The following is a 24,522-nucleotide window of genomic DNA, read 5'->3' as shown; positions in this document are numbered from 1 at the left end:
GTATCATGCAGGTCACTCTTACCGGCAAGATGTGTTTGGTGATGATGAAGATGAAGCCGAAGTTGATCTTGAATGTGAACTGGTAAGTGCACTAGAAGAGCTGCAAAATGTTAGAAAGGAATTTAAGAGGTACAAAGATTCAGTTCATGAAGAATGAAGTCGGTTGAGAATATGCCTTGAAGAATCAAATAATAATATTTGCATATTAACATCTCAACTAGAAGAGGTAAAAGGATTGACTGGTGAATTGAAATCAGTCTTTGATGCTAAGGAGAGAAGATGTGAGGCACTCTAGCTAGAAGTGGAGACAAAGGACAAAGAATGTCAGGACCTAAAAGGAGAAATGGAGAACATCAGGAAAGACCTTGAGAAGTGTCAAAATGAGCTCAAGGTAAGGATCCGGTATGATGGCAGCACTGAGGCCTTGGACAAAATGTTGAGTAAACAAAAACACACCAAGGATACCAGAGGATTAGGATATGTTGTCAGTGAATGCTCCACAAGTGAGGATGTCTCTCACAAGGACATTCAGTTTGTCTCCTCTAATGGAGATAACAAGGGTCAGACCTTCATAGTACGAAGTGTACCAAGAAAGAAGGTTGACCTAGCTACAAACAGTGAGGACTTGAGGCTAAAAATGAAGATCGGTGCAACAAGAAGAAACAATGCAAGTCCTAAAATAAAGGGAAAGCTGAGAGACGATAGGCTCACTGGAAACAAGAATGCAAGAAAGCAGCCTAAGAGTTTCCCCACCGGTCGAAGACAAAGAGATGCAGTACCCCAGAGAAGTAGAAGTGGAGAAACCAAACTAGTCAGATCACCTCATGTTTTGCAAAATGAATTTGTAAGTAATATGTCTCCATTCTCCGGTTACTGTTTTGCTTGTAAAGGATATGGCCATAGGGTAGAGGAATGCAAAAAGATGTCTAGGAATAGAAAAATTGTTCTTCCTAGAAATAGCAATTCAGTTTGTAGAAGATGTAATGCATTTGAGCATAGAACATCATAATGTAGAAACGTGCATAAGTCCACTCCCAGTTATGCTAACCAGAGTCCATTTGCTGCCTCAAGATATCTAAATTATATATGTTATAACTGCAATGGATCTGACTATAGAAGTAATGTGTGTAGGAAGAAGATGTTTCATGCACATGGCAGTCGGCATAACAGCTATGCCCAAAGGAGAGATGCTCCTACAAGATCAAGAAGTCAATTAAAACCGGTAGCGGGCTACAATGGCATGACCCTGAGAAGAAGATCAAACCGATCTAATAGAAGGTCTTCCAATCATCCAGTTGGGATGAGCGCAATATGCTTCTATGGCAATGTATCCTATCATACTGCAAAATCTGGTAATGCAAAGACCTATCAGCAGAAGAAGATGATACTTGCTCCAAAGGCTACAAATGAGAAGAGGAGGGAGCCCAAGTAGGTATGGAGGAAGAAGGAAGAGAACATGACTATGGACCGACACTGTGCACTCGATGCACAAGTGATATCTCCTAAGTCTTAAAGGAGATGTGGGACCTTAGGGGGAGTAGTAATCTAACCTTATCATTCACCTCCTTAGTAGAAGAGGACACTTGGAAGAACAAGTTGCTGCTGGTACGAAGGAAGAAAATGAGATGATAAGTATGTGTAGTGATGGCCTTGGCTACACATCTACATATCAGAGTTGAATCACTACTGCATGTGTCAATAGTTGAAGATTAACAATTGGACTCAGATGCAAAGTGACACAAAATGACAAGAGTTACAAGAAGGTGCTCCAGTAGTGATGATGGACCGGTACAGGAAACAGGTATGTGCAGGATGTTACCGGTATGATGCTAATAGGTACTTGCAGGTTATGTAAGACAATGAAGTTGGAAATCATTGCATTAGCCTCGGTAACATGGAATGAGGAAGTTATGTTTCAGGTGGTGTTGATGAAGACCTGAATGACATATGTTGGCCCGGTTGTTGATCATGCAGGCATACATGTTTTTGGGCTAATCGATTTGATTCATGGCATGATGATGCCATTGTATGGCATTGTGAAGATCCAAGATAATGTCATAGGCTGTGGTGGATATAATGGAGCTAAAACATCATCAGATGATCACATATGCACAACTCAACCAGTATATGGAGTTGATTAGAGCCCCAGTATTGGACCTGACCGACAATTTGGACCTGAGTTGCATAACTCAGGGGGAGTTGATAGCCATGTTTTCTGACTAAGTATCAGACTTGCTGGACATAGAGGGTGTGCATGTGTCTATGGTTGTACCAGTATGTTTGTGTCTTTGGAGGTATTCAGGACTGTGAGATATTTCAATGCCTATTCAATTGAATTCACAGCTGGATCACCGAGAGTGTTGCTTGCTAAGAGAGAAAGTCACCTGCACAAGAGAACATGCATTTGGTATCAAAAGAGATACAATTGGTATTAGTGTTAGATTCAACACTTGATATCAGGATTTTGGGGTTAGAATGGCTTCTACATATCAAGGGGAGATGTTGTAGTTTGACCTATAGGTATGGTGTATTCAATGACACGTGGGTCTTCAATTGGTTTGAGTATTGTATATGCATATGTCTCCAGTTTGCATATACACTTGGTTGCTAGTAGATGGTGGTTGTGCCCTCCATCTCAAGTGTTGTGACTTGAGAAGATGTAACAAATGATGGTTGAAGGAGGAGGAGCATCTAGTAGAGAAAAAGGGGCTAGACCAATCTGTCAGCACCTGGTAGACACAAGGAGTGAAACCCTGACAGTGCCCTTTTCCATTGTTGTCAAAGGGGGAGAGAAATTTTGTAGTATGCCGCATACTACATGTGTGAGAATCCATGAATCACACAAAGGGGGAGAGAGAATATGTAGTATGTCAGATACTACACTTGTTGACATCAATGCCAAAGGGGGAGATTGTTGGCATTGTGTTGTCATTGATTTCAACTGGTATAGAAGGACAACCAATATGGGAGTATTGTTGACATGTAGTCATTGATGTCAACTAGTGTTGTCGGTCACCAGTAAAGAAGAGAATGACATTTAGAGGAATGACCACTGGAGTCACTGGTACACAAGTTAGTGTTTGACTTCTGTGAATGAAATGGACAGGTTATCGGTACTGATTGTCACCAGTAAGGAAAGGAAGTCAACTAGTAAGAGTTGTGTTGACAGTAAGTAGTTGCCAACCGACAAGCTTATGACCAGTGTACAAGTAGGATGAGAGAGATGCTTGAGCTATTGTTTGTGATAAAGAGGCAAAATGTTACCTAAATCACATCTACACTGGAGGAGAAGCATGTAGAGGTTACCGATATGCTGTGTGGATGCAAAACAACAGGACTCCCACCAGAGAGAGACACAGACACCATGTGAAGTGATGATTGACAGTGAGTGTGCCCAATCGAATCACATGTGCCTGTTTGAAGATATGTTGCACAAACAGGGAAGACAAATGAGTGCATTGCAAGATGCAGATGACAAGGATCCACTCCCACTGGTAAGTGGAGCTTATCTCCTATTATGCAAAGTATGCATCTTAGTTCTATGAGATTAGACAAAAGTAAAAGGCAGGTGATTGAAGGATCACACCGGATCTACCGATGAAACAAAAGGATGCTTCAGGTGCATGTAATTAGAGATGTGCACCAGATCAGAAAAAGGTTGGCATATTGTGCCACCAAGACAGAAAAGGAAGACTAAAGAAGTGACGAGTTTGTCACCTTGACAAACAAGCTGAGATGATGTCCGGTCTGATGATGAAGAAGGCAAAGTTGAGCACTTGCAGATAGAGAGTGCAACCGACATGCAGATGCCTCAGATGGAAATAGCTGAAGGTTGATGACATGGTGTCATCAAGTTGCCTACCGATAAGTATAAGAACCTGTAAGAGAGCAAAGAGGCTAAGTGATGAGCTCCTACCTGATGAGAATGTGCATGCTATGGATAGGCATGTTTGGTGACCGGTTAAGGTGTTCCACCGATAGATCAACAAAAGTGCAAACCTGATGGTTAACCGGTAAAGTGTGAGATATCGATAGGGTTAGAGAACCGACATAAAAGAAGGACCGGTTGTGTGTTGATTGTCGATGACCAGGTCTAGTCGACACAAAGATCTTTGTTGAAGTGGATATTGACAAGGATGCCACTTGGAGTTGAAGTGGCAAGCTCGTAGAGGTTAGTGAAGTGTCGTGTCGTGGAGGTAGCTGGCGGTTGGTCGATATTAAATGTTGACTGCGACAATCAAAGAGGAGTAGCAGAGGGTTTGTGGCTCGATGCAAACCGAAGATCTGAGTGATGCCATGATCGATGAAAGATATTCTACTGTAGATCAGATTTGGTAAAGGCAACTGGGAGATCACTAAATGTGATTGACATAGTAGGTCGAGGAACAAGGTTGTGTTTGCTAAACAGAGCAAACGTGTATTGGAAGGCACGTTAATGGTGGTGATGTGCAGGTAGTTATCTTGGAGATCAGATCAAATGATGGATTCGATGTGCCTCATGATTGGTGGAAGAAACCCTAAAGGCGCTAAGTTCAAACTCATGTCTTGGCAGGAAAATCTGGCTATAAGTATGCGAGCCAAAGATATTGTTTGTGTTGCCGAATGAGAGAGTGTTGTTGCATGTGAGAAGAAATTAGTCAAGTACTCAATGAGTATCAGAAGAGAGACTGAGTGTGAGAGAGACTAGGGTTGAATAGTTCAACCAACAACAGTGAAGTAATCGGTGGTGACCAAATTGACAGTGAAGAGTTGCAGAAGAGTGCAGAGTAGGCAAGCAGAGAATCGACAAAAGATAGTACCGGTGGAGAGCAACAGAGCAGTTGAGAGAAGAGAGAACCAACATAGAGTAGAACCGACAGACAGAGAACCGACATTGAAATGGATAGAAGATCCAACATAGAGATTTGCAGAAGTGTTACAAAATCCATTTGTAACAAGGCTATTAACTTGTAAATGATTAAGTTTTGTATTTATTGAGTTGTAGCTCAGTCCAAGGGTTGTAGCTCCTTGGATTGGTGCCCTAAATCAAGGGTTGGTGCTCCTTGGGTTAGTGCCCTAAACATTGTAATAAGAGATTCATTGTGAGGCTGTATTGAAGCAATAGACTCCAACAACATTTCTCACCGAGGTTTTCCCCATCTTGGGTTTTCCTCGTATATGCTGGTGTTATGTGATGTCTCTTTATGTGTGAACGCTTTTGAGTTAGTCTCCACTCCAACCGGTAAGTTTGCATTGAGTTAGATCTAATAACCGGTATACACACATAGGGTAGTTAAAGGGAAAAGATTGAGAACCACTGATTCACTCTCTCTCGGTGGTGCATTGTGTCTATCAATTTTCATCCTCTTCACTTTCAAATTTTAGTTGTTTACAATTCTATATGATGTAAGTTGAGAATACTTAAAATTGATGTCAACTAAGAGTAATGCAAATGAATTCTTTTGATATGAAATATATATTTTTTTTAATAAAAATGAACTAAAATAATATCTTCAAATACACAACTTGAAAAATCCAATTTGAAACTTTTGATATACATACTAACAAAGAACACTTTATCTTAAGCTTATCAACTTTAAAATTCAACAAAACAATCCTATCTAAAAACAATCATGAAAACCAAGGCAATGATAAAGTTCCGAAACAAATAAAACAACAACCAAAAAAAAGAAATTCAAATTTTAAACTAATTATCTTTAAAAAAGTCTAGTGTTGGTATTGTGCATCATTGACATCAATAAAAAATAATAGACTAGGAGAAAATTTGTCAAAGCATAGTACTATTATTAACTCTAAATAGCTGGTAACACAATATAAAGGAGATATGACAGGATTTTTATATTGAGTCCATGACACTTCACCCATTTCGAAAATGATGCACCCACATGGGGTTGATAATGTCAACAGAACTCGATTGAAAGAAACAGATCGGCCAGAATGTGAGTTACAGAAAGTAATAACACGCATTTCCAGCCTTAAAGATTGACTTTTAGTTTAAATCCTCATCTAAAGTGGTTGAATTTATGGAGAAGTCTGCCATCTCTGGATCTATGGTCAAACACTAAAGAACACTCAGGCAGGGGATTTACTCTATTCCCACATAAGACACACAAGTTGAGTGATGGGAAAAAGATGTGATCTTTTTGTCCTGGTGTGCAATATACACGCCATTACACTGGTTGCCGGCAAATCCATTGCGTATAAACTAACTGTTATGATGTCACCCATTAATGAGATCACCATGACTTCACTACCTTGTCAGCAGTTACAAAAAACAATGCTTAGTGCCTTGTATAGGTGGACTTTGACAGTTGTACTTGTTTGTAAGTTGGGATCCTTATAAAAGATTTCCCTTCTTTCATTTCCCTGGTTCAAAGATAACTTGGGAAAAGAAATTTGAGTTTTCAGAGGATGAATAACAGGGCTTTCTTGTAAAAGAACTCCCTTTTCTTTTTTTTCCCTGGTTCAAACATAACTCCCTTTCTTTTTCTTTTTCCCTTTCATTTTTCTCTTTCAGCTTTCTTGTTATATGTTGATGATGGATCATCAACTATGATTTGAAACATTGATGTTAAAATTTTTCAAGCAATTGAATTCAGAGACAGCAATTACTGGGAAAAGATATCTGAATTTCAGAGGATGAATAGCAGGACTGAGTTTGTGAATCCACGCAAGGTGAATAAGGTGGTGTTGGCGAGGGAGCAATATGAGGGAGATGGTGCCATTGTCAGGCGCAGTATTGGAAGGTACCGACTTCATTTTGGTTCCAATTTCAGTGCACTGAGATTATATGTGAAACTCTTGAAAATCCTCTATTCATCTGTTTTTGTCACAGCTCAGAGTTGAAATTTTTGGACCCCTTTCTGTTTCTGGATGAATTCTCAGGTTGGGTCAGCTCACTCTTTGCCCAAAGCATTGTTAACAAGTATGGTTGAGTTTTATTTAAGAAATCAAATATGTTTGTGTATTGCAGTCAGTGCTCCTGGTGGATTTCCAGACCATCCTCACAGAGGTAAATTATATGTTCCCTGTTTTGGCTTCTCCGAGGCTAAAATATCAGATAATTGCAATCATTTACTCAATAAGATGTTTTCTCTATTGAAATGTATACTTTTTTGTCATTTTGGGCAGGTTTTGAAACAGTGACATACATGCTGGAGGTACAAATCTTGTTTCTGTTTTCTTTGACGACATAACATTTTGTAGTTCATGATAATAGCTTGAAATTTTTAAGAATAGATTTTGTATGCTTTTTTTATCAATGTTTCAGATCACATTCTGTGATCAATTATCAGAATGAGATAACAAGTAAAGAATTAGTCTATGATCCATCATCAGAATGAGATAACAAGAAAAATAATTGCTCTATGATTGATCATTAAAATCAGATAACAAGAAAGGAATTGGTCTGTGATCAATCATCAGAATGAGATAAAAAAAAAAGACAAAACTGTTTCTCCAACACAGTATAAGAGAAAAATTTGCATTTCCAGAGCAGTATAAGATTTGAAGATTTGAGGCATGTATTCTTGCATAATCTATGCACAAAACTGGTAAGTAGTTAGTTCTCTTGCTTTTTAAAATAGCCTGTAAATATTCTGTCCATAGCCCAACCAGCTGTAAGAGTTTTATGATGGAGTTAGGAGAGGGATGACAGCACATAGAGTGAATTCAGAGGCATCCATTGTCCAACTATGTTTGGCGTGTTATCTTTTGACTAGGTTGCCCTGTTTTAACTACTGTGACAAGCCCACTGAAGCCATATATGAGTTGTCCACAATGCAAAATTCAACTTGAAATGTCAACTTTAGTGGAAGATACTCCATTTCATTTTGAAGGCACATAAAATATGGGCCACTTACATTGGCTCTAACGTAAGGATTTCAATCACTACTAATATATTTTTGTTGCCAATCCATTCCTTGAATTTGATCGAAACAAAAGGAGTAGGAAGTCCCACCCAAAAGCAAACCGACTTTTCATTAGTAACATAAGTAAAAGCAATGAAAACAGCTTAAAAAATAATTCCCTCCATAAACATCGCCATCTGCATAGAATAAAATACACAGAGATGCCCCCATGTAATAGTCAATTGATGAAAAGAAGAGACAGTTATCACAGCTGATGGCAGGATTGATGTTCTTTATCATTAGCAGTTGACTCTTTAATCTATCCGACCCCTCTCTTAAGAATATAAATATAAAATGGATTGATCCATTGAGGAAAAGATGTCCCATGAAGAGACGTTGAGGCATTGATGTCTTTTCTATACAGGGAGCCATGACTCATGAGGACTTTGTAGGGCACAAGGGTACCATCAAGGCTGGTGATCTACAGGTATGGATTTTTTTCTTAATAATATCACTACCACTAACATTACAGTTGACCTTGTTTGTCATGATGGTAATTTGTTTGGGGTTTTCTTGCTCTGCACTGTGTAGTGGATGACTGCAGGTAGAGGTATAGTCCATTCTGAAATGCCAGCTGGAGCAGGATTGCAACATGGTTTGCAGTTGTGGGTAAATCTGGCTGCCAAAGATAAAATGTGAGTGGTACTACTTTCTCATTCAATTGATGGAATTCTGAGGAGCCAACTGCTAAGTGGTATATTATCTTGTGGGTTGTGGTCAGGATTGAGCCTAAATATCAAGAAATTCAAGGGAAAGACATACCCAAGGTTGAGAAGGATGGAGTAAAGGTGACTGTTATAGCAGGAGAAGCTTTGGGCATCAAATCTGCAGTGTATACCAGGACTCCCACAATGTATTTGGATTTCAGGTTGGAGGCAGAATCTGTGCTTCATCAGGCTATTCCAGAGACTTGGAATGCATTTGTGTATGTGTTGGAAGGTGAAGCAAGCTTTGGTGCTCCCAACTCACCTGTAGTGAGTGCTCATCATACACTTTTATTGAGCAATGGTGATGGCTTGAGTGTGTGGAATAACAGTCTGAATAGCAAGCCCTGCAGGTTCCTACTAATTGGAGGGCAGCCATTAAATGAGCCAGTGGTCCAACATGGGCCCTTTGTCATGAATTCCAGAGACCAGATTATCCAAGCATTTCAAGACTATGAGCTTGGCAGAAATGGATTTGAGAGAGCCCCTGCCTGGCACTCTCATATGGTTGAAGATGGGCAAATATGATTCACACGTTTGATTCTGATGCTCTCTGCGTTCACACTAGGGTTTCATTCAATATAACTTTTGTCATCTGTTCCCAGCAATGGGCATAATTGTCTCTCTTTCTATCTCCCTATACTACATAATATGCCATATTTCTCTTGCCAGCAGGAAAATTCCTACTGCTTTTTATTGTGTTAAAGCTTGAAATGTCAATTGCTTTCATTTCACTGTCGACTAAATTGGCACAAGAACTTTGCAGTGGCCATTTATGTCAAGTAATTGTGTAACCTACCAGTCATTTATGTGTAATCTAAATTTTCTTATAAGGAATCGACATATTGATTATGGAATAGAGAGTTAGCACAATGCATAACATCAGTTAATGTGTAACCTATCAGTTTAGGCTGCAATTTCGCTAAACTAAATTTCATTGAATGTTGGGGGTGGTTTCACTCATTTGTGTATATTTTTATTGGTCTAATCTGTGATTGAAGCAATTTGTTATTTAGCAGCTTCAAAATGGAAATCATTCTATAGGCTTTCATGCAAACAAAGTTGGTGCTATCGTTTAAAGATTTAATTTTAATTTCAGTCTGTTTTGTGCTTTTTGTTGTAAATTTTAAATTATTATAGTTGAAATTTTTGAGATTAAATTATGTGAGATTTTTTCATCAACGTTTCACGTTTCATGATATATTATTTTTCTTTTCTTGGTATCTCATCATGGTGATGGATCATAAACTGTGATCCTAAATGTTGATGAAAGAAAAAGCTCACATAATATATGATTCCAATTATTGATGAATAAAAACCTCACATAATCTAATCCAAAAAATTTCAACTAACATTTGCATATTCCAAATAACATTTACACCACCCAACTACTAGTTATCCACATCAAGCTTATCTATTAGAGAAAGTTACGAAACATAAATATATGGAACGATTTAACAACTCTTACATAATGATGATCCAGAAAAACATCATGTGGATGATGCAGACACTTCTATGATGCATGAGAAGATAGACAGCTAATCCAAATAGCTCGTCACAAATTTAGCAATTCACAGAGACAGCAAGATCCAATTGACATAAACCACAGAGAATAACATCAGTCAGAAAATTTTATTTAAAAATTGATCATTTTTCTATATTACCAAAAAAGAGAAACAAAAATATATTAAAATTAAAACATTTTAAATATTATTTTAATTTTATTTTTTTATTTTAGAATAATCTATATAAGAATAAATTAATGCTATAGTTATCTGTAGTTTGCCTCTATTGGCATACATTAAAAAAAAAGGGAGGTTAATAATCCATAAATTAATATCATGCTTAACTTCATATTGGGCTGCAATAAAATTATCAAATCCTTCAAGTTGGGAAAAAGCTTTAAAGAATGCAAGTTTTTTTTTTTGTTAGTTTGAAACAGTGATTTTTTTTTGTTAGTTTGAAACAGTGATTACTACTTGGAAAATGGTTTCGTCGCATTTTGGTAACATAATTATAAATTTGAAAGCTTCTAGATTTGAGTGTATGTATCATACAACTAATATCTTTAACATAATTCTAAATTAAAATTCAGTTTTACACTTAACTACAAGCACACCAATCTAAGCAACATGGAGGTTTAGAAAAGAAGCATAACTTTATGTTTTGTTTATAATATGAAACTTGGTAATAGTGCAAATCAAACTAAATTCATGTGAAACAACCAAGAGTGGGGTCGTTAGAACTTGAAGCAAACGTGAGATTGTGATTGCTCCCTCTTAAATGAGGCCACCATGTTTGACAACTTGAAGTATAATTTTCATATGAAATTTTATAACACTATTAGTCAAACTAAATTAATGTGAAACAATCAAGAGTGGGTTCGTTAGAACTTGAAGCAAATATGGGATTGTGATTGCTCCCTTTTAAATGAGTGGACAACTACTAAGGATGAACAATAAGGTTTATTGTGTAATTAATATCGGCTAGCATAACTATCTATTAGTTACAACAAGTGTTGTATAGTAATGAATATTTATCTTTGAAGTATTGTAATAATAATATTTATTGGGTAGTCGACAAAAAAGTTATGTCATACCAATTCAAGGTAGGATGTATGTATCACAATTTTATTGGGTCAATAAAGATTGTTGTTAGGGTTGATGTTGGTCTAGTTTGATTACTAGGTACAACTACTACTAGTGTAATTGAAATTAAATTGTTTCTTTAGAATAAATATTTGTTAAATATTGATAAGCAAACATGATTTGTTAAAAAGTCTTTTATAGATTGATTGGTTGGTTTTGATTTTGTTATTTTGAATGTCTTTTATAGTAAAGATTTGTTAGTACAACGACATTGTAGATTGATTTGTTAATTTATGAATATTATAATAATAGTTAATAGTAATTAGTCAAATAGAAGCAAATATTGATTGTTGGAATTAATTTGCAACATGGACTAGTTGTGTCAAAAAAATTGATAAGAATAATATATGTTCGCTTCAAAATATAGGTAAAGTTTATGTACTATTCAACATCTCTTATTGCCAACCTATTCCTTATATATTGTATAAGTTTGAATGGTTAGTAAATATATATTATACATGTTTGGATGTATTTGCATGAACTGCAAGTTTAGAGGTTGTTTGCATTGTGATGTATTTGTTACCAATTTGATTTAGTACAATATTTTTTTTAATTTCTTAAAATTAATTGTAAGTGTTAGTATAAAGTGTAGAATAATATTTAACAAAAATGATTAATATTTCTAAATCTATGCAAAGCTTGCAATAAGAGTAAAAAAAAATTATCTAGTAGTTTTTTGAGATAAACAGTATTGTTATTGATTTTCATTAAGATTGCAAAATTAAAATAAAATAAAAAATTATCTTGCAAAAATCCCTATTCAATGACTAGTTGTGGCAAATTAACCTCTAGATTTTAGACTTGATCTCCTAAGTTAAATTTTGTTGAAGTTTATGACCTTTGTTGACCTTGTTAAAACGTAATTGTGAAGTATTGCAACAAGAATAAAAGTTGTCACCATACCCTCATCTATATCATATATTCCAAAAATTCTTGCATGAGATTCATGACCTACAATTTTATTGCTTCCCCTAAAAGTTAACTCTAGAAACTTATACTTTCCAATCTAAGCTTTTTTTTTTCTCAAAATATTAAACTTCTACAAATTCTATCATAGATTGTGACATCATCTATTCTTGGCTCAAGTATTATTAAATAGATAATATTTTTGTGGAATATTACATACTAAAAAAATAGTGTGAACTATTTCAAAAACCCACTTTTACTTGTATCACAAATAAGAATACTTCAATGAAATCAAAATGCATATAAAATGTAAATCCAAACCTTAAACTACTTTTAGTCTATTTAAATTGTTGACTCAAAATAAAGAAAAAACTTTAAATATTCTATTATTTAAAAATAAAAGAGCTTTATTTATTTGTCAAACTATTGCTTAATAGACAAACTTTGGCATGAGACAATAGATTCTAGAAAAAAAAAAAAACTAATGTAAGACTAAGGAAGGCATTCCATGGTAGATGTGGTATCTAGCAAAGACACATTTTCCCCTAAAAGTATTAACAAATTAAGTGAGAAAGGGGAAACCTATCTTTGTCTTATAGTCCCCATACTTTTGTTCAAATGACCCTCTAAGTAGTCCACACAGTTTTGTAGGGTCATTGTATACTTTCACCTCCTCCATTCTCATCTTCTCATCCACCTATAATATTCACAATGTTATAGATTAATAGTTGCCACAAACTTATCTAAACAAAATCGACTTAAAACGCATTTTATAAATGCATGTGGATTGATTAGATAAGAGAGACCTTAGCAATGACTATTATAGTGAATTGGATTGTTTGTTTGATGGAAGTGTGGAATTTGATAGAGTATGATGAGAGCCTTAGCGATCCATACATCAAAGGAAGTTTGTGTAGACACTTAAAAATGTCTCATCACTAACACGCTAATTATTCGTCCTAATTAAATAATTATTTAATTATTTAATTAATCTAATTTATATTCTTCTGAATTAATTTAATCATCACAATTCATCTTTTTTAATTATTCAATTTCCATCTTAATCATTTAATCATTTAACATTTTATTCTTTATATTAATTAAATAATTTTATTATTTAATTAAGTTTGATTTAATACCTTTAATGAAATAATCTTTATTATTTAATTAAATTCAATTTCTAATAATTAAATAATTTCTTTAAGTTATTTAATTAACTAATTCATTCTTTTCTAATTCAAAAATTCAAAAATCCCCAAATGCTAATTTCAATTAAATTCAATAAAATGTGCATGTTATTTCATATTTTCAAAAATCCAAATTCAAATCAATTTCCTACAACACATGTCAAAATCCTAACTGGCACTGACTTTTAGTTTAACTATCATTCACCTTTTTTCTGAATGCATGATCAATTCGGTCAACTTCCCAATCTATTCGATTATCTCCTCTAGTAACTCAGTTAACTCATCAATCAACTTTTTTGAACATAATGATCTATCCTGTTCACTGATCAATATATTCAGTCAACTCATCAATCAAATGAGTTCAATTCTCAATCAATTATGTCTCAACTGATCTCAACCATTGATCAAATTTGATCTCAAATGCATCTCAACCGTTCAATTTATCCATTCAAAATCTATAAATTGAGCTTCAATCCTTTATTTAAAAAAAACACTATCTTCAAAAAATGTGTGCCAATCTTATGTAGGAATCCTAGAGCAACACTGAGAGCCACACAATATCAATAATTGAGAAAAGCAATGGAAGCTTATTGGACCAACAAAGGGGGTTTATTTAGTTTATATTTCATAATTTGTTGATTTAATTCTATTGCATTGTCTTTGTGGTCTAGTTAATTGGATTTGAGTTTTTTGGCGGTTAGACTCATTTTTTTGGCAAAAGGGTAAAAACTTTATTGAGAATCAAAATCAAGAATTACAAAAAGAATCAAAGCCCTGAGGCCCCCGAGAAGGACAACCAGCCCAATCACAACTCAACCAACTTCAAGGCCACCCATGTCCTCAGTGAGAATCATCTGCAATTCCTGACAATAATCCCCAAAGAGATGCTCCTAGCCTTCCACTTTCCACTCATTATCATGCTCCGATGCCCACTTGGCCAACAATCCGCCACACCATTCCATTCATGGGGAATATGGATGAAGGACACCTGCTCCATTAAAGAGCTAATTTGAAGAATTTGCTAAACAATCCCTGCCAACTGCCACTGTATCCCACTCACCTTCTGATCAGATAACAAGTTAACAACAATCTATGAATCTGATTCACAAATCACCTTCCTAAAACCCCTTGCCAAAGCCCTATCAAGTGCATAAAGAATCGCAAAACCCTCCATAAGATTATTAAACTGACACCCTTTATGCACCGAAAAGAGGAAAACAACCTCCCCCCTACTATTCCTGCCAACACCCCCAACACTAGCAGGGCCTGGGTTGCCCCTAGATGAGCCGTCAATGTTGATCTTGATATACTCATCCTAAGGGGGTGTCCACCTCCCAACCCTTTGCACCTTCCTCGTAGCCCGTCTACCTTTCCTGACACAAGCAGAGTCAGGAGCCAACTCCTGCAAGCCAAGCCTACTCACAATATCCGCCTCATCTCTACCCAACGGGAAATTCACCTCACAATTAACTTCCACTGTCTCCCGAATCATAACAATGATCCTATTCCAAACTTGTTGAACAAACAGTTTGGCCTCCCGAAAGATCCTCCTATTCCTTTCGAGCCAGATCTGCCACAGAATGAAAATGGGCCCAATATACCAGACCTTTTGGAGGAAGGAGGATGAAATAGGAGGTCTGCCCAAACTACTCCAAAACTCCACCAGAGAATCCGCATGGACACAAGGATGCTTCCACACCCCCCACCAGTAGTGCCAGATCAGCATAGAGAAGGGGCACCTAAAAAATAGGTGTGAGGAATCTTCCTCTCCATTACCACATAAAACACAGATAGAAGGCCCCGAGAATCCCTGCTTGCGGATATTGTCCCAAGTTAGACATCTATTCCAAGCCAAAGTCCAGGGGAAGCAGTTACACTTCGGCCAAGAAGCCTTATTCCACACCTATTTCCACCAATTCACTTCTCCTCCCTCCAGTCTTTGGCTCAACAATTCCCAGTAACCACTAGCCACAGAAAAAATACCCTTAGGATTTGGAGACCAAGCAAGCCCATCCCTACCCTTCAGGGCGCTGCAGTGTCTATTCGCCAAAATGCCCTGCAACTCTGCACACTCTTCCTTCATCCCAACCATCGACCATTCATTAGGAGTCTTCCATCACTCCAATTCTAGCGGACCACACCTATAGATTACCTTAAAGTCACTCACCCTTGACCATCTAGCTTCCAAGAACCTCTGGCCCAAGTTTGGAAGATTAGGAAACTGATCAAGAATGGGAAGGTATCCATCCCATGAATCATTACAGAAAAGAACCTCTTCCCCCCTTCTGTAGATCCAGAACAACCCTGCCTTAATGAGAGAAGCCCCCCTCTTGAGAATGTACCAGATCGATGAGCCCTTTCCTTCAAGAGGATATCTAGGGATTTCCTCCATCGGGATCCTCTGCATATATTTGTTGGCCAAAATCCTAGCCCAGCCACGGTCCTGCTCAAGACACCACCTCCAGTACAATTTAGTAGCAAGTGCTTCCCCAAAAAGAATAGACTGTCTTAACCCAAGCCCCCCAACCTGCTTCGGCCTACACACCAGGTCCCAATTGACCAGACTCCATTTGGAGGAGGTGAGATTACCAGCCCATAAGAATTTCCTAGCCAGAGAGTCCAAACCCTTCAAGAACCACTTAGGAACCACCTGAAGCATACATCAATAGGTCGGCAAAGCTTGAACCACCAATTGAATCAAAAGAACCCTCCATGCAAAGGATAACCATCTATGAGTCCAGTGTTCAACCTTGGAGAAGAATTTGTCCAAGATCCCCCGCCACGACTCCCTAGGGGGGTTGCTAGGAGAAACAGGAATACCCAAATATGTCAGGGGTAGGGATCCAACTTGAAATCTCAAGATAATAGCAATCCTCCTCTGAATAGACTCAGGAGTGTTAAAAAAGAGGATGGAATATTTATCCTCATTGATCATCTGGCCAGATGTTGCAAGATAAACGTCCAGGACCTTACGTAGATTTGAAGCTTCATTGATCCGAGCAAGCCCCATCAGGGCTGTATCATCCACAAATTGCAGGTGAGACTGCAGCTGCAAGTCATTCCCCCATCTCCAACCTTGAATAGAACCCTGACCCACATTATGCTTAATTAGCCTCCCCAGACCCTCAGCAAGAAGAATGAATAAATAAGGGGAGAGAGGATCTCCCTAGCGGAGACCCCTAGAAGCACTAAACAGCTCAGTATGGTCTCCATTGATGAGCACAGAGAAAGAAGTGGACGTAACACAACTCAATACCCATTGGATCCATTCATCCACAAAACCAAAAGCCCTGAGGATCTTTTGAAGGAAGGACCACCGAACTCTATCGTATGCCTTAGCCATATCCAGCTTGATAAACATAGCTTTTTCCTTGGATGTTGCCATAGAATGAAAGGTCTCTGTAGCGATGACCACCCCATCCAGAATTTGGCTCCCTTCCACAAATCCACTCTGCTCCTCCGAAATAACCTTCCCCAAACACTTCTTCAATCTATTTGCTATCAGCTTAGAGATGATCTTATAAATCACATTGCAGAGGGAGATCGGGTGGAACTGGCCTAACCGATCGACCCCTTCGCACTTGGGGATTAGGGCAATGAATGTTGCATTCAATGCCCTAAGCATCTATTTATTCCTCTGGGACTCCTGGACTACTTCCAATAAATCCAGCTTAATTATATCCCAGAACTCTTGAAAGAACTCAACCAGGAACCCATCTGGTCCAGGAGCTTTTCCTTTCCTCATGTGGAAGACAATCCTCTCAAGTTCTTCCAGTAAAATAAGACACAAAAGCTACTCATTCATCTCCCTCGAGACAAGAGAAGGGATACAATCCAGAACCTGATTCTCCTCCATTGTTTCCCCCTGAGAGTCCTCCCTAAAGAGGGATTGGAAAAACTGGAGAGCCTCCCTCGACATCTCCTGCAAGGATAAGCACTACTCACCTCTGTCATTAACTAGTGCAGGAATGGAATTTTCGTGTCTTCTTGCTTTCACTGAGTTGAAGAAGAAAGCAGTGTTCTTGTCCCCCTCCTTCAGCCAGTCAATACGAGCTCTTTGCTTCCAATATATTTCTTCCTAAAGCTCCCATTCCTCAACGACCTTGACAACCCTGTCTTCCTCTCTAAGCAGTTCCTCAGACAACCCATGCTCCCTAATTTTATTGGTGATCTCATTCAGCGCAACTTGAGCAACTTTCTTCTCATGAAAAATGTTCCTGAAACCTTGATGGTTCCACTGTTTAAGCTGAAGCTTAACAAATTGCAGCTGCTTGGCAAAAGAGTACATGGCAGTGCCAAAGGCCAGTCTCCCTTTCCTCCACTAGTCCACAACAGGAACCTGCAACGACGGGTCCCGAAGCCACATAAGTTGGAATTTAAATGAAGGCGAACGGGCAACCCGAGCTGAAGATGAAACCAGCTTGATGGGCTAGTGATCTGACCCTCTCTAGTCAAGAATCTCAGAACTTGTGGACCACCCCCCGCCGATCCAAAAATAGGAAACTTGAAAACAATCCAATCGTTTAGCAATCCAATTCTCTCCCACCCTCCTATTGTTCCAAGTGAACAAACCATTGCTAGGCTTGACGTCAACAAGCTGCAGCAAGGAAATACTATCCTGGAAAAGGAAAGAAGAAGGTTCCAACCGCATTACACCCCCCTTCTTTTCACTCAACTCCAGGATGGCATTGAAGTCTCCTGCCATAATCCAAGGATAAAGAGGGGCCAACCTGCGCATACCTGACACATGTGACCACAAGCTTTGCTTACCTTGAAAATCAGTAGGAGCATAGATATTCAAAAACAAGATGAATTCCCCAGTCTCAAGACTAGCCAGCACCTCAGATAAAGAGGATCTGGAAGTAACCCACCAGATAGGGCGAAACCTTAAAGGGTTCCACAGATAGGCCACCCCTCTCGAGGAACCAGCTGCCCCAACAAACTGACACTCGCCTCACCCCCACAACTTTGGTACGAGGCCCATCATACTATCCACAGTAAGTTTAGTTTCTTGCAAGAAAAGGACATCAGGTGAGTGATTCCTAATCATATCCCAAACAACTTTTTGTCTAGGGCCACTATTCAAGCCCCTTACATTCCATGAGAGCACAATCATTTAGGTGGGTTGGAAAAGTGCGAGTCCAAAGTCTTCACTAACCCTGACTCAACCAAGTTCTCACCCATCAATTTGATCTTCTCCAGATCCTTCTTTCTGCCAACCTTTGAGCTCTTCTCTAAAGCACTTTTCTTAATATCTCTCTGATGTAGACCCAGGTGAACGACTGACTTATTACTTTTAGCCCCAACCAATTCCACTTTTGAAGCTATCGGAGAACCTTCCCCCTTAGCTAAGTTCCCCTCAATAACAGGAGCTAGGCCCAATTGAGCCCCTACTATCTGTTCCATCTCCATCTGCTGGCTTCCAACCACTAGCAAGGCTTGGGAAGATTCCTCCATCACATTTTCCAGCACCCCTCCTGATGCATCCTGATCTAGAGGGGTAAACCCCGGGTTAACTTCCTGATGGCTCGGGTCATCCAGGGCCTCAAATCTATTAAAGGTATCCTCCTCCCGTCTCTCCTGTAAGGGTCTCTTTTGTCCTCCGTTCTTGTTCTTTGTCTTAACTTGGACAAAGCCATCGACACCCTCTACCACATCCAATATGACAGCTTTCCCTTTCTCAGCCCTATCAAGGCTTGGTTCTAACTGCTGAGGTTATCTCACTACCGGTTTGTATCTAGGGCACTTATGCCGTAGATGACCATACTCATGACATAGACGACAACAGAATGGTAAAGTCTCGTAATCTAGCTGTTGAACCCATGAATAAGATCCTACACACATATCTATAGCATCTGGCAAGGGTTTACTAAGATCTATTTCAACACAGATACGTGCATAGGTCATTACCTTTCTCCCTAGAGTTTGCGACGAGGATCCCACTGGTCTCCCAAGCAGAGCCACGAGCATTCGTAGCACATCCTCTCGACAACATTCCACCGGAAGACGTGGTAACTGAACCCACATTGGAACTCTATTTGGGAGCTCCTCTGAAGGATTAAACCCCGCATGCCAAGGTTTGATGTATAATCCCACCTAGTTGTAAAAATATGGACCTCCTTCAAAGGCCCTATTGCAATCCTCCATGCAGTTGAATGCAACCATAAAATAGTTATTAGCCAACAACATAATCTCCATTTCCCCTTCCGGTGCCCATGTCCACTGCACCCAGTTTTCCAAAAACTGCAATGAAACCCTCATTCCCAGGAACTTACAGTATAGTGAGTGATTTGAAAAGTATTCAATGTCATCAACTATGATCTCTGGAGGGATAATCAACTTTGGCCTCTCACTGCATCTCTCCAGGCAACCATTAATTTTCCCCATGCGTGAGCTATCAGCACTCCCAGAGCCCAAATAAGAGGAGAATAGGTTATTGTTAAATGTTTTTACATTCTGAAAAGGGGGTTTTGAACCCACTGCAACACAAAAATCCATAGTTGGAACTGTCTGCGAGGCTTCCCCACCCAACGTCACCATCGGGCACACAAAAATTTTAAAAAAAAACCAAGGATACGGCCAAGGGCCCACACCCCAAGGTCTCCCCACGGGGCTCAGCATGCAAGACCACTCCCCTCACCTGCACCACCAAAGAACGACCCACCTCAAACCCCAAACCACTGGGAAAGCTTTGGCCACAGTAGCAGAACCCCACCCCCGCACAGCCCTCCCACCTCCCAGCGACCACCCCCACAGCCACCACCTATCCCTCTCACCTCCTTCCTCCTCCATCTTCCCCCGAAACCCAGCTCTTCCCCCCCCCGCACGAACCCACACCAGCGCCACCTGCAGGGTCGTGAAACCCTAGCTCGGCCTCCTACACAGCCCCATGAGAATGCCATCTACCGATTCCATTATTGTGGTTAGACTCATTTGATCTGATTAATTATGTTTGATTTTTTCATTAAAACATTGGTGAACCTGACGTGAAACAACAACATTTTGATTTTATCTTTTGTTTTCTATGTTTTTGCAAATACAGTGTACGACGTTTCACATTTGTGCACAGGTTTGTGATTCATTGCCACAATATTTCACATGCGTTAAGATACCGTTTCACATGCATTAAGATGGTATTTCACGTGCATTGAGATATTGTTTCACATGCATTAAGATGGTATTTCGCATGTGTTTATCGAGATTTTTGCATCCATGATAGGTAATGACAGGTTAAGGTAATTAGGTTGTTTTACTTAGTTATAGTGTCACCTCTTAATTTCAGATCCTAAGTAGTGTTCTAGTTCACAAAATAAACTCAATAGTATAGAGCTAGACTTACAATGCATCTAACCATTTGGCTTGTAGGTTAAGAATTAGGACTGCAGGATCTAGACAAGTAGAACACATAAACCTATAGGGACAACATCCAAGCATCTCACGTGCAAACCAGCTACTTATTGGATCATAACTACATATCCAATATTTACAATATCAAAGACACATCTTAGCTTACATTTAGAAGTACAAAATGATACAAGGGATGCAACTAAGATTCTAATAATTATCTATCAAAAAAATCAACTAATCTATCTTGCAGGAAATTGATTTTTAATTTTTACATAAACTGACATTTTGCATACATTCTATTTTTGTTTTGTATGTGTTTTGATAGTATTTTGCAAGCATTCGAGTATTGTATCACATTCATTGAGTTATCTTTTTGCATAAGTATAGTTATTGTATCGCATTCGACTCGAAAAGTTAATTATGTTCTGCCTCTATTTACTTATGTTTTCTGAGTTTTTCGATGCTACTAAGGAGAGTGTTTGTCTTCTTTTTCCTAGATTAAACAATCTTTCAATTGGTGCTTAAATTGAACCTCTATCTTTCATGTTTGGCACACTTGTGCTCGTGAGCAGACCTATTGCTAACACGCACTATCCTCTCCCCTATATTTCATGGTCCTAGGTGCAAGAGAAAAGTGTTAGTGACGCTCAAGTTTTCTTCTAGGTAGAGGGCTTGCCTCCCGAGTAGCCAATAAGGTCAGGTGAGAAGGAACAACCCAAGCAGTACTTTTTTAGCCCGCTATATAAATTGATAAGTTAGGAAAAATTCGTTATTTCTTAGTGACATTTATCTACACTGACGGTTCCCTTAATACCCACACAAGTGTGAGATGCATAAAAATTCTTTAATGAGGATTGGGATAGGCTCTTAAATGAGTCATCACTGCATGGGTAGACACTCAGTTTCACTAAAGTTCCCCAACTACAAACCAATTATTTTTTAGTAGCCAAAAAACCCCTATTTGTTGGCATAGGAGATTGGGCCTCTGAAGCCATCCCACAATCTCACAATCTAGAGTAGAGATTGTTGGATTGGTTGAAAGGATCAAAATAATGAGAGGGAGGGCGAACCAATATTCCCACATATTCCAAATTTTTTTCACAATTTCTAAACCTTTTCCTGATATATCAATTTCATCAATTAAGCTCATCAACATGAAATAGAAAATACAAAATAAACAAGAAACATAGTCACAAATGGAACACCAGATTTTATATGTGGAAAATCCAAATGGGAAAAACCACAGAGAGTGTTGGCTCTCAAGATAATATAGCTAGTTATATGGTGTTTACAAAACTGGGTGGCTCACTGCCAAATTACAAAAGTGGCTCACTACCAGAATGCTCGCTGCAATAGATACAAATGAACTGAGGAAAGTTGCATCTCCAAATGCATGAGATTAATTCCAAATTAAGCTCAAATCATAACTCACAAAACTTACAGTAGATCCAGTAAAGGATTATTGTACCATTGTCCACAAATACCTACAACAAATCCGGTAAAGGATTACTGGAACACTACCCACAACTTTGCACACTCCTTACTCTACCACACAACACATACTCTGTTGATTCACACTTTTCTCTTCTTCTATCTCGCTTCACACACACATGCACACTACTCTATTTCTTTAGCATTACATATATAGATTTATATGTATCCTGAAAAGCTTAAACACTGGCATAATATGTTGGCCAAGCACAAATAATATGCCACTCGGATCAACACGTTATCCAATAAAGCCTTAACCAAAAGCATGATAATAAATTTGGCCTCCACAAGATCTTCTAAACACTTCCTTCACACATTTTATTTACTGATGCATATACCTTAATTACCAGAATAAAACAGGGGTCTATTGGACCCATAGATATGAACCCATAAGCAAAAAATTCAAAACACAACAACTCCTAACTCCAAAATATATGTACCACATATACCACAAATGCCAAAACATAAAACATGATAGATACAATCAGATACAACTAATATGATTGGTGCCGGAAATAACTATAGTAGATCATTTATGCCTTACTACATCATATCTCAAAAATTTCTTCCTGCAATACAAAAATTGCTTCCAATAGCATATACCATTTGGTCCTAGCCGGATAACTGAATTTGACATTAACGACAAAAATTGAAAATATTCACACAAGTCTAACAATCTCCCCCTTTGTCATTGAGGGCAAAACATCTAAAAAAGAACCATATCTACATATGACTCCCCCTAACTCATATATCTCCTTATTTCTCCTACTCCATTACCTTTCTCCTATTCCATTTACCTTTCTCCCCCTTTGACATCAAGGAAAAAGGATGACTTTGATGAAAACGAAAAGAAAAAAAATGAATACTTTCAACTATAAAAAAGGATGTAAAAATTGTGTACTAACCCAAAAGAATTTTCAACAGCTCTTCTTTTGAAATATTAGTTTGTACATTTCCTTCACTTTCGAAAGAAGAAGCTCCCAAGAATGAACATTCAATTTAATGCTAACTGATAAACTTTTGCATTCTACCAACAAATCAGAATCATAAGAAAAGTTGTCTGAAGCAAATAGATTCTAGTCATACTCAACTGCACTATCAAGCAATGCTAAGAAATATTCCAGTTTTGCTTCAATAGTATCCTTCACTTTCTAGAAAACACTCACAAAATCTTCTCTATCTTTACAAAAACAATAATTTAGCCTGAAGGGAATTTATATTTTTCCTCTACTCTCCATCCTTGTCACTTAGAAAATCAAATGATTTGCCCAAGGAACACAATCCATCTTCAACAACATCAATTTTTTCTTTTATGATTCACTATGAAGAGAGGAAAAGATTGATGAGGTAGAATAGTTAGCAAATCATGCAAATCAATCATAGAAACATATGAAATCAAAAGACATAATTTGAATCACATAAAAACAAGAATGAGATGCATATATCTCACAAACCTTATACCTTATCCTTCGGATTGAGCTTGATGAAGTGAAGGCACCCCTTGATGATGCTCCATTTGATGTGCTCCTTTTGCTTGCTTGATGTGGATGGCTCTCCAATGTTGTACACAAATAAAATGGATCTTGAGGGATGATAGCGATAAGATGATCAAGTATGGATGGGAGATTATTTTGGCACGGTAAGGATGCTAAGATAAAAAATTTTCTAGGTACAAACTAGCAGCATAAGATTACTAAACTTGGAGATGAATGAAGGGATGGAGTCCTTAATTTATAGGAAGAGGAGAGGAAGAATGGATGGCTAGGATGGATTCAAGATGAAGGGCTAGGATTTCTTGTGAGCTCACACAAGGTCCAAGAGAGGGTGTGGATACCAAGAGATATGTCTTAAAGGCATTTCTTGTCTCCACACTCCTCAAGGTGCATTGGGAAGACTTCCCAATGTGCCTTGAGAAGAGCAAGGGATGTGACATTCCTTGAAGAATGGGGAGGAGGAATTTAAAATTCTCCAAAAAGGGATGATCATGGGGATTGGAAGAATAAGAAGGAATTAAAAATTCTTTGGGAGAGGAGATGCCTAGAGGAATGTGAGATTTTGAAAATCTCACATTCACCTAGGAAAAGAGCATTTAAAGCTAGTGGTTGGATGGAAGGGACAAGGAGTTGACTTTGTGGCTAATCATGATGATTAGCCACTAGCAACTCATTAGGAGGGTGATTAGAGGAAAGATTAGGTGGGATAGGATTTGTAGGAAAATTTGACTAGGAGAGAGAATGAGTGGAGGGAATTAAAAATTAGAAGAATAAGGTTAAGTGAGTTTAGGGAATTTCTAGAAGACTTTATTAGGTTAATGATGAATTAGGAAGAT

At 38.3% G+C, this 24,522-nt stretch overlaps 1 protein-coding gene across 4 annotated transcripts; it reads left to right on the top strand.

Annotated features, from left to right (window-relative positions):
• Nucleotides 1-5,919: 5,919 nt before the first annotated feature.
• Nucleotides 5,920-9,473, top strand: LOC131077728 (pirin-like protein). 4 transcript variants are annotated; one of them, XM_058015273.2, is made up of 8 exons: nucleotides 5,920-5,939; nucleotides 6,651-6,746; nucleotides 6,836-6,885; nucleotides 6,974-7,012; nucleotides 7,132-7,160; nucleotides 8,275-8,337; nucleotides 8,442-8,545; nucleotides 8,632-9,473. In XM_058015273.2, coding segments are annotated over exons 1-8 (894 nt in total). In that variant the 5' UTR covers nucleotides 5,920-5,937; the 3' UTR covers nucleotides 9,143-9,473. The 4 variants fall into 4 exon arrangements, with proteins under 4 accessions (XP_057871256.2, XP_057871254.2, XP_057871257.2 ...); XM_058015271.2 differs by lacking the exon at nucleotides 5,920-5,939 and adding an exon at nucleotides 6,037-6,431; XM_058015274.2 differs by lacking the exon at nucleotides 5,920-5,939 and adding an exon at nucleotides 6,037-6,463 and having other exon boundaries at nucleotides 6,841-6,885.
• Nucleotides 9,474-24,522: the final 15,049 nt, after the last annotated feature.

Source organism: Cryptomeria japonica, chromosome 5, assembly GCF_030272615.1.
Source record: "Cryptomeria japonica chromosome 5, Sugi_1.0, whole genome shotgun sequence".
NCBI lineage: Eukaryota > Viridiplantae > Streptophyta > Pinopsida > Cupressales > Cupressaceae > Cryptomeria > Cryptomeria japonica.
The sequence above is the reverse complement of the archived record's forward strand: the minus strand, read 5'-3'. Positions and strand labels throughout refer to the sequence as shown.

Excerpts from the sequence above, each read along its gene's own strand:
- LOC131077728 (XM_058015271.2), top strand. The coding sequence starts at position 6,412 with ATGAATAACAGGGCTTTCTT. Across the intron at positions 6,747-6,835 it reads GTCAGGCGCAGTATTGGAAG|CTCAGAGTTGAAATTTTTGG; the intron begins GTACCGACTTCA and ends TTTTTGTCACAG. Across the intron at positions 7,161-8,274 it reads CAGTGACATACATGCTGGAG|GGAGCCATGACTCATGAGGA; the intron begins GTACAAATCTTG and ends TTTTCTATACAG.